Source organism: Coloeus monedula (genome assembly GCF_965178545.1).
Source record: "Coloeus monedula genome assembly, chromosome: 9".
Taxonomy (NCBI): Eukaryota; Metazoa; Chordata; class Aves; order Passeriformes; family Corvidae; genus Coloeus; species Coloeus monedula.
The window spans coordinates 21,847,617-21,857,012 of NC_138789.1; the positions used below are offsets into that span (position 1 = coordinate 21,847,617).

The following is a 9,396-nucleotide window of genomic DNA, read 5'->3' on the forward strand; positions in this document are numbered from 1 at the left end:
TGCAGCTCTTGCTCTGCCTTGTGCATGCCAGGGAGGTTTGCAGGGAGCAAGTGCTGGTTTGGGCTTCCCCAGTGCTCAGATATTCCTGTGCCTCTGGCAGAACCCCTGTCCTGTTCCAGGAGCCTGGCGGTGTCCTGCCTGTGTGGGGTTAATTCTGTTGCCTGCTCAGACTGCAAGAGCCACCCAGCCTGGGCTGTGCGAACACGGAGCTGTGCCTTGCTGCCTGGAGCAGGTACGAGGCTGTTGGAACGGGCAGCAGGCAGCTCCAAGTTGTCTCTGCCAGGCTCCTAGCAGCCCAACATGTGCCCAACACAAGCTGATTTTGGCCTCTCCCATTCAGGTAGTTCAGTGCAGTGGGGGTGAACACGGTGTCCGTAGCCCCATTGTGCAGCTGGGGGGCACCAGAGGGGCAGACAAGTGAAGCTTTTGCCCCTTCAAAGGACACCCTCCAGCCAGCAGCTCCCTGTTGTGTCTTGGCTGCTCGCTGGGGCTCTTCAGTCTGCCGTGCCCCTCTATCCAGGGGGCCCTGGCAGAGGTCCCAGGGGTGGGGACACTTTGTGCTGGCTCTGTTCCCTCTCCCTGGCTGTGCTGAATAGTGTGGGGAAGCTGGCTGTGGACAGCTGGACCTGCAGCTCATCTGCTGCTTGGGGGAAGGGAAGAGCACGGTCCTGCTGCTTCTGCTGTCTGCTGTATGCAGCACAAGGCCCTCATCCTGCTCTGCTACCCGTATACCTTCATAGAGAAAGCACTGATCTTCCAGTGCTGTGTCAGTAGATGCACGCCTGGAGCTGCCCCTCTCTTTCCACGTGGATGCGACAGGCTGGGGCAGCAGTGAGGCTGCTGGAGCCCGCTGACTCTTGCCCTTGATAGGATAGCTGCCTCTGTACGACCCCTCTGAGATCTGCTGCTCTCCTGCCTCTGTTCCACATTGTCCTATGAGTTTTGGGACTGCAGTGTATTTCAGCCCTGCATGACAATTGTGGGGGAAAACCAAGCCACTGCCCCGGTAGCTGTGCTGGCTGTCCCCTGGGACAATGTGTGCCCTGTGTAGTGGCAGGACACAAACCGGGCCCTGCCTGGTTGGAAGAAAGGGTGTCAGGTGTGGGCAGACTTTGCCTGTCCTGCATGAGAGCTGTACCCCTCCTGCTGCTGCTCCTGCAGGCTGGAGACATATGAGGCCCCTGGGAGCTGCAGAGCCATCTCATCAGACCCACACCGAGCTCAGGAAGGAGATGCCTGGGGTTGGAGAGGCTGTGCTGGTGTTAGAGAAGCTGCTTTATGGGTTAATCATCTTCCTGGTTAGCAGCTGTCTTGAAAGAGTCACCCACTTGTCTTTCAGGGGTGGGCCTTTCCCTCGCCTGCCCAGATAGAAATGCATCTAGCTGTCAGAAATGTGCCTCTATGAGGTGCATTTCCAGTCTCGCAATCCTGCCTGTGTGTATCACAGCTTTGCTAGGGGCATGGGCTCTGGACTTGCCCATAGGCCCCTTATAAGGATGTGAGACCCATCAAGGCTGCTCTCAGGGTGACCCCCAGCCCACCTACCATAGCCAGCAGTGATAGGATGAGCACGCCCTGTGCTCAGCTCGTTCTAGGTGTGTGTGCTTGGGTTCCAGGACTTGGACTAAACACCTGCTGCTCAAGCAGAGGAAAAAAAGCTTAGGGCTCCAGGATCTTACACCTTGTCTCATTTAGAAGTAGCAGCAGCAGCAGTTAAAAGATATTTTGGTAACCATGTGTAGGTATTGATGAGGAAAATGCCACCTGCTGAGGAGCCAAACCAAGAGCTGGAGGCAGAAGTTGGACTGCTTTCAGCAGGGCTTGTTTGCAGGGGTGGAGCAGGGCTGGGCTGGTTGGGTGCCATTCGGTTCTCTTCTGCAAGGTTGTCTGCTGAAGGGAGCTTCTGAAGGAAGTGTGAAAACCCTTGCTTGGGTGAGCAGCCAGGCATGGGAGGGAGGAGGCGAGGCTTCAGGGATAGGGATTGCTCTAAACAGGCATAAGTGCTGGCTGGGGAGGGGGGCTGGGGGCTGAGGGGGTGGCAGGAAGGGAAGGGCAGCAGACAGTGCAAAAACTACTTGGGGTTGGCCCAACTTGCGGTGGGACCAGACCAAGACCTTTCAGTGATGCCGTTGTGGTAATGAGAGTGAGATTCCCAGTATTTCCTAGCAATGAAACACAGAAAGGGTGCTGTGGGGGCGAAAGAGCCACAAATACGTTACAACGGACGCTGAGCCAGCACCAACGGCCGGGAGCGTGGGAGTCGCCGCAGGTGGGTCCGTGGAAGCGCTGCCTCCCGGCAGCGGGGAGCCAGGGAACGAAGAAGAAAGGCCGAGACACCCTGTGCCTGTGTCCCGGAGGTGCTTGGAGGGTCCCCGGGGCCGCGCCTGCGGCCAAGGGCTGAGCATCCCGTGGTGGAGCCGGAGGCATCGCGCACTCCGGCGTGTGTCTCCATCCGTGGGATCCGCGTCCGTGGGCCCTCGTGCCTGCGGGACTGCCCTCCTCGCCCCGCGGCTTCGGGGCGGGCGGTGGCGGCGGCGGCCCCGCCCGGTGCGGCGGCGGCGGGCGGAGCCGGCGTGCGGGCGCGGCCCCGTCTCCCTGCGGCTCTCGGCGGTGCGGCGGCCCGGCCGGCTGGGCCCCCCGCAGCCCCGGGCATGGGAGCCCGCGGGCCGGCGGCCGGGGCTGGAGGAGGAAGAGAAGGAAGAGGAAGAGAAGGAGGCGGCGGTGGGGGCCGCTGACCGGCGCCGGGGCGGCGCGGCAGCCCCGAGGCCGCGGTGAGTGGAGCGGCGCGGGCAGGCCTGGCCGGGCGGGGGAGGCCCGGGATGCGACCCGGGAGATGCGATCCCGATCGCTCATGGGCGGCACCACCCCGGCTCGGGAAAAAGCCTAATTTTGAGGTTGTTTCTCATTTTTTAATAAGTTTTTGCGTGTGTCGGGGACTGGGAAAAACGAGGGGGCGGGGGAGTGTGAGTTGTGCTGAATGCGGCCCCTCGCCCCACTTTTGGCCGGGAGGTGGCCACCTTTAGGGCATCGGGGCCATCGACTCCCACCGTGCCTTTCTTCTCCCAGCCCTGGGATGTCTTGTGGGAAGAAGGATTGAGTCCACGGGGTTGAGCATCCCCTCCAAAACGAGCGTCACCAGCCCCATGGCACACACTGCACCGGCGTGAAACCCTGGGGACCAGCTCCCCAGCCCCAGGTTGCTTTTGGCCCCTCACACCCTGCACAGGTGCTGCGGTGGGGGGAGGTGACATCATATTTCATAACCCCCTCCTTAGCAGTTGTTTCTAAGCCCACTCATGTTCGTGATGTCCTGTGGCCGCTGTTTGATGGAGTGCTTTGGTTTTGTTCTTGCTGAGCATCACTCTCTACTTATGTCGTGGACTGCTCTGCCAAAGGGTCCCTAAAACCAGCTCTGATTTTTCCCCATTGCCTCCCCGTCTGGCTGTTGAGGCACCACCACTCCATATGCTGCCCAGGTTTTTGGGAAGGGTTTCTGGCAGGTGCTAGGGGCAGGCAGGTCCCTGTGTCAAGGGCTGTGCGGGGTGACAAGGCAGCGTGATCAGATGAAAGTTTGGGCAATAACAGCTAAGCCAGCTTTTTTCATAGGGCTACTTTCTAGAAAGAAACTGGGTGTGCGGTTGGGCTGCTGACACATGCCAGGACACCCCTTCCCACAGGGATACTGCCCTGCATCCTGCAGAGAGAGGGTGGACATAGCTGGGGCATTGGGCTCAGAGTCTTTTCCAGTGCCTCCCTGCCTGGGGTGGGCTCCAGGGTCTGGCTGCCAGGGTCGGTTATGCGACTGGGAGAGGACACCCCAGAGCAGGGTTGGGCGAAGGATCCTGCTTCACACCTCAGCTCTGATCCCCACACCCATCCTGTGTGGCCATCACTGCCGACTCAGTGCCCTGTGGCTCCCTGGGGGGCCCCACTGGACAAGGCTGGCAGCTGCCAGTGACCAGTTGCCAGCACTGTTGGGTGCTACCTGCACTCCTGCTGGGGGGTCGTGCTACAGATCCCCAGCCACCAAGGTCATCCCCTCAGGGACCATGCAGCAGCTCTGGCCTGTCCCAAGGTCCCCAGGGCCTTGTGAACCCTGGTACCTGTCCCTTGTGATTGCCTTGCCATGTCCTAGCAGCTTCCCTGAAAGCGGGGACTAGCAGGGCAGGGATCAGGGCAGGAACTGGGGTGCATGGCTGTGCTGCAGCCTGAGCCCTGGCAGTGGCAGGGCTGGGAAAGGCCAGATGGTTTGACTTGTCTGGGACTCTCTAGTGACTCTCCCAGCTGACTTTCTGGCAGGGCTCTGGCCCAGCTCCAGGTGTCATGTGGGAGATAAGGGGACCCTGACTCCCAGCAGTCCCAGTGTTCCAGGGGGCCTCACCATCAGCAGGAGGGGAGAGGATCTGCACTGCTGATCCTGTAAGCCAGACCCTGCTGGAGGTGGCAGGGAACCCTGACTCAGGGGGGCTGGGATGTCCTGCTCGGCTTGGCTTGGCTCGGTGTCTGCCGTGCAGCTGCTCAGCTGCTGGGTGCCTCGAGGAGGGCCCCTGCCGGCATGAGTCTCGCTGCCGCCCTGCTTTGGTGCTGCTGCTGGCGTGTAGTTCTGTGGGGAGGGAGCAGGATGGGGAACAGGGAAGTGGGGTGCCTCAGAAAGGGGTGGCTGGTGGGGGCACCTGTGGTGCTCTTGGGACATCCCAGGCTGGCCATGTTTTTGGAGAACATGGCCTTCTTCAAGGGCCCAACCGCCATGGAGGCTCTTGGAGGTGTCCCCATCCTCTCTCTGTGTGGGAAAAAGGGAAGGGGAGTGGATTGGTCCTGTTCTGGTCTTGGCCTAGGAAAGCAAGGAGGAGACTTGATATGTGGGGCTCAGGACCTCTTGTATCTTTGTGGTTGTGCCTTCAGAGCAGGGATCCAGGCGCAGCATTCCCCCTGGGGTGCTCTCTGGCATACTAGCCTGCGAGCCCTTGACCTCTGCACCAGGCCTGTGCTGCTCCTGCTGTCCCAGTGTCATTTGGGCTGGGTTGGGGGCTCAGGCTCGTGGTGTCCTGAGCATGACGTGTCTTGGCAGGATCAGGACCGTGGCTGGAGCCGCCCCCCTGCCCCGCCAAGCGCACATGTCCACCTGCCCGTGCCCAGAAGATGACCAGGCTGCTCTTGGGGGTGACCCTGGAAAGGATTTGCAAGGCCGTGCTGCTGCTCTGCCTGCTCCACTTCATCATCATCATGATCCTCTATTTTGATGTCTACGCGCAGCACCTGGACTTCTTCAGCCGTTTCAACGCCAGGAACGCCTCGCGCGCCCACCCCTTCTCCAACTCCTCCCGCCCCAACGGCACCGCTCCCAGCTACGGGCCAGCCGGTGCTGAGGCCCCATCCCCCAGCACCAAGCCCAGCACCAACCAGTCCGCCACTGAGAAGCCCTTGCAGCCCTGCCAGGAGACACCTCCTGGCTTAGGTGAGACATGCTGGGTGAGCATTGGGGATGAATTTGGGCTCTGGCTCCAAACATAGGGCCGAGGTGGGTGGCCATGGCTTATCCCCTGGGCCCTAGGCATGGCTTCCCCATGAAGTAGTAGAGAAACTCCAGCCTGGAACTGTATCAGGACAGCTGGTTTCAGGTTTTGTTAGCCCAGTCTCTTTGCCCCTGTTTAGGAAAGGTTTTGGGCGCTCTCTGCCCTCGGAAGTGCCAGTCCCCCTTGCAGGTCCCCCTCACTGTTTGCTTTACCACTCTGGGCAGAAGCAGCAGGTGACCATGACCCTGACCATGTCCTGTCCTGTGGGCATCACCCTGCCCTCCCTCTCACAGTTGGGCGCCTGCTCATTGAGTTCAGCTCTCCCATGAGCATGGAGCGAGTGCAGCGGGAGAACCCTGATGTACGCCAAGGCGGCAAGTACACCCCCCCAGACTGCCTACCCCGGCAGAAGGTGGCCATCCTCATCCCCTTCCGTCACCGTGAGCACCACCTCAAGTACTGGCTGCACTACCTGCACCCCATCCTGCGCCGGCAGAAGGTGGCTTATGGTATCTACATCGTCAACCAGGTGAGGGGGCAGGGGCAAGGGGGGTGGCAGGGCTGGGGTGGATGAGCAGGCATTGCTGAGCTCTGCCCTGCAGTTCGGTGAGGACACCTTCAACCGGGCCAAGCTGCTCAACGTGGGATTCATGGAGGCACTCAAGGACGACGACGAGTATGACTGCTTCATTTTCAGCGACGTGGACCTCATCCCCATGGACGATCGCAACCTCTATCGCTGCTATGAGCAGCCACGGCACTTTGCTGTTGGCATGGACAAGTTTGGGTTCAGGTGGGTGCCCTGGGGAGCTGGGGTATTTCTGCCCAGGCAGGGCTGGAATATCTCTCTGGGATGACATCAGGGCAGCCACTCTTCATTGTCACCTGGGGCGTGCATGAGGTTGATGGCTTGAATTGTCGACCTGAGATGGGAGAGGGCACCCTGGGTAGGAGGGTGACACAGGAAAGGGTCGATGCTTGTACCTTAGGGTCCCCATGGGGCTCACCTCCATCTTTGCCTGTCCCTGGGGCTGACCCATTTGCTGTCAACCTGCAGGCTGCCCTATGCCGGCTACTTTGGCGGTGTCTCTGGGCTGAGCAAGTCCCAGTTCCTGAAGATCAATGGCTTTCCCAATGAGTACTGGGGCTGGGGAGGAGAGGACGATGACATCTTTAATCGGTAGGTGCCCAACCCCTCGCTAGCACTGACTGGTTGGGGTGTACCAGGCTCTGCACCAAGCGCTGACATAGCACTCTTACAGCACTGGTGTTCCCGGTTTTCTGGGGAATCTGCATGGGCCATGCTACATGTCAGGGAGGGATTGAATTACACTCTATCTGTAGTGTTGATGACCCTTATGGATGGAACTGGCCTCTCCCAGGGTGCTGGGGGGCTGCAGGACACCCCTCTGCCTCCCTTGTGGCTGAAGCCTGCAGTGTGGTATGTGCTGCACCCGCAGGGTGGTGTGCCTGTGGGCTCTGCTCCATACAAGGGCTGTCCAGGGCTGAGATTAAAAACTTGGAAGCATCTCAGTGGTGGCCGTGCAGCAGCCACGCAGTCATTCCTGCTGGCAGCCAGCAGGCAGCAGTACAGCTGCGTGTGGAGCAGAGCCCAATCCCCCCACACCATGCGTTGGGTGCCAGGGCTGGACAGTGGCCACCTCACCTCCTGTGGGTTCCCGCACGGTGGTCCCAGGGGAGCAGTGTGCAGCCAGTGGGGTGTAACCAGCCTGTAATGGCCAGATGAGCAAAACACCCTTGTGGGAGCTCTGGGCGCATGGCACAGTTGTGATTTCCACACAAGGTGGGCTCGGGGTGGGGGACAAGAAGTGTGTGGAGCTCTGGAAGAGCTTCAGGCAGCCCTTGATCTGAGGGGAGGGTTCCAAGGAAAGGTCTAGGCAGCGGCATTCAGGGAATGTAAAGGGCAGGGGCTACAGAGGGAGGGAGGAAGGGAGGGAAGGACGGATGGCTGCACATGGATGGCTGCCTGTGTACGGCACAGGCTGAATGCAGCTGCCAGTCCCTGGACAGGGGTGGCGCTTTGGGCACACTGCCGTGGGGCATGTGGCACCCTAGGTCGTGACACTGGCCTGGGCTGGGCCTGGCTTTGCTCATCTTGGTTTGGCACAGGGACTGGTTTATTTTGCCTGGGGTCTGACCCTGGAGGTCTCTGGGTTGGGGAATGTCCCACCCTGGTGCCCACACACTGATCCCACCCTGCTCCTGGCCCCCAGCATCTCCCTGAATGGCATGAAGGTGTCGAGGCCCGACATCCGCATCGGGAGGTACCGCATGATTAAGCATGAACGCGACAAACACAACGAGCCCAACCCGCAGAGGTGAGTGAGCCACAGGGCTGGGGCAGTTGGGACGCTGGGCAGTCACTTGGCTGCTCACCTTCACAGAGGTCCAGCACTGCTGGCACTACAGCAAGACATCCCCCCATCCTCATCTTGCTCTTCTTTCCACCAGATTCACCAAGATCCAGAACACCAAAATGACGATGAAGCGGGATGGGATCAGCTCGCTGCAGTACCGGCTGGTGGAGATCTCCCGCCAGCCCATGTACACCAACATCACGGTGGAGATCGGCAGGCCACCGCCCCGCCTGGCCCGCGGCTAGTGCTCCTGTCAGCGGGATCCCCTGTGCCCAGGCTGGCTGGGCATGGCGGATTTTGCCCCAGCTCAAGAACCAGGACTGGACAGGGATGTTTTCTGCCTACTCTGCTGCCTTCCGGAGACGGCTGCCCCCCAGCCGGCCCTTTGGTCCCCAGGATTTCTCTGTCTCCCCCATCCCCACGAGTGTGTTTGCAGGACCCCTGCCCCATACGTGGTGTGTTGGTGGACAAGCCCGGCTGCCCTGCAAGCAGCTCCTGGCACAGAGGGAGGGGGCAACCCCAGGCCTGGCAAGGAGCCCCCAGTCCATGCCAGCTCCTGCCTGCATCCTGGGTGGGGAGGGTGAAATCCTACTGCTCTGTGAGAGCTGGAGGGTCCCCACCAGCGCTGTAAGAAGTGGGGTGCAGGCTTCCCCCTTTACCAGCGCTGGAGCCACTGCTGCCCCAGCTGGGGATGGGAGCAGCCTGGGCCCCCCAGGCAGGCAGGATCAGGGCGAGGTTGCTGCCCTGGCCGGGCACTGCCCGTGCTACTGGGCACACAGACGTGGCTTGCTGTCTTCCTCTGCTTTAGTCTGGTGCTTAGAGCCGGGCCCCGTCTCAGCTCTGCCAAACAGAGACCTCTAATTAGCGAATGCCCCTCGCTGTGCCTCAGTTTTCCCAGGGCTAGGGGGATGGCAGCTGTATCACATCCCCCTTTCCCCAAAGGCGGGTGCTGTGTGTGTGTGTGTGTGCAGCCCCTACCTGCGCCTGCCCTCACCTGCCCTCCCCACTTTGGTGGGGGAAATAGGGCTCATTTGAACCCCCAGCCCCTCTTGGTGGGGGCTGGTGCAGCCCCCCTCTAGCAGGGAGGGAATCTTCCCCTTGTCCGCCTTCCCCCTTCCAGGCCAGGGGCGGGGGGGCTGCAGGCAGGAGAGGCCGGGACCATGCAGGGCAGGAGCCCTGTGCCCCTCCGTGGGACTGGGAGCCCCAGCACCCCCAACGCTCCATGGGGGGCTGGGAGCAGTGGGGTTGGGAGTGGGGCAGCTCGCCAGGGCTGGGGGGCACCGGCGACTTTTGTACATTTGAATGTCTGACCCTTTTTTCAGCGTACGTTGAATGCAGCGTTCGGTCGTAGAGACCGGGGGTTTTGTATTTAATAAAAGTTTGAAAAGTTGGCAGGGTTTGTGGGGCTGGGTGGGGGTGGGAGAAAGTGCCATCTGATGAGGAAGCGTGATTGTGGAGTAGAGAGGGGAAGTCCTGTCTGCCACCTCCAGCTGCTGGCTGGGAGG

At 60.9% G+C, this 9,396-nt stretch overlaps 1 protein-coding gene across 1 annotated transcript; it reads left to right on the forward strand.

Annotated features, from left to right (window-relative positions):
* Positions 1 to 2,604: 2,604 nt before the first annotated feature.
* On the forward strand, positions 2,605 to 9,175 carry B4GALT2 (beta-1,4-galactosyltransferase 2). Its single transcript, XM_082286941.1, has 7 exons — positions 2,605 to 2,771; positions 5,069 to 5,455; positions 5,807 to 6,042; positions 6,116 to 6,306; positions 6,571 to 6,693; positions 7,748 to 7,852; positions 7,986 to 9,175. Exons 2-7 carry the CDS (start codon positions 5,140 to 5,142, stop codon positions 8,134 to 8,136), a joined length of 1,122 nt encoding a protein of 373 aa, XP_082143067.1. The 5' UTR covers positions 2,605 to 2,771; positions 5,069 to 5,139; the 3' UTR covers positions 8,137 to 9,175.
* The last annotated feature ends 221 nt before the right edge of the window (positions 9,176 to 9,396 follow it).

Bases quoted from the DNA above. Each gene is read 5' to 3' on its own strand.
- B4GALT2 (XM_082286941.1), top strand. From the start codon at position 5,140: ATGACCAGGCTGCTCTTGGGGGTGACCCTGGAAAGGATTTGCAAGGCC. The intron at 6,307-6,570 runs GTGGGTGCCCTG...GTCAACCTGCAG, and splicing joins ATGGACAAGTTTGGGTTCAG to GCTGCCCTATGCCGGCTACT. The intron at 7,853-7,985 runs GTGAGTGAGCCA...TCTTTCCACCAG, and splicing joins AACGAGCCCAACCCGCAGAG to ATTCACCAAGATCCAGAACA.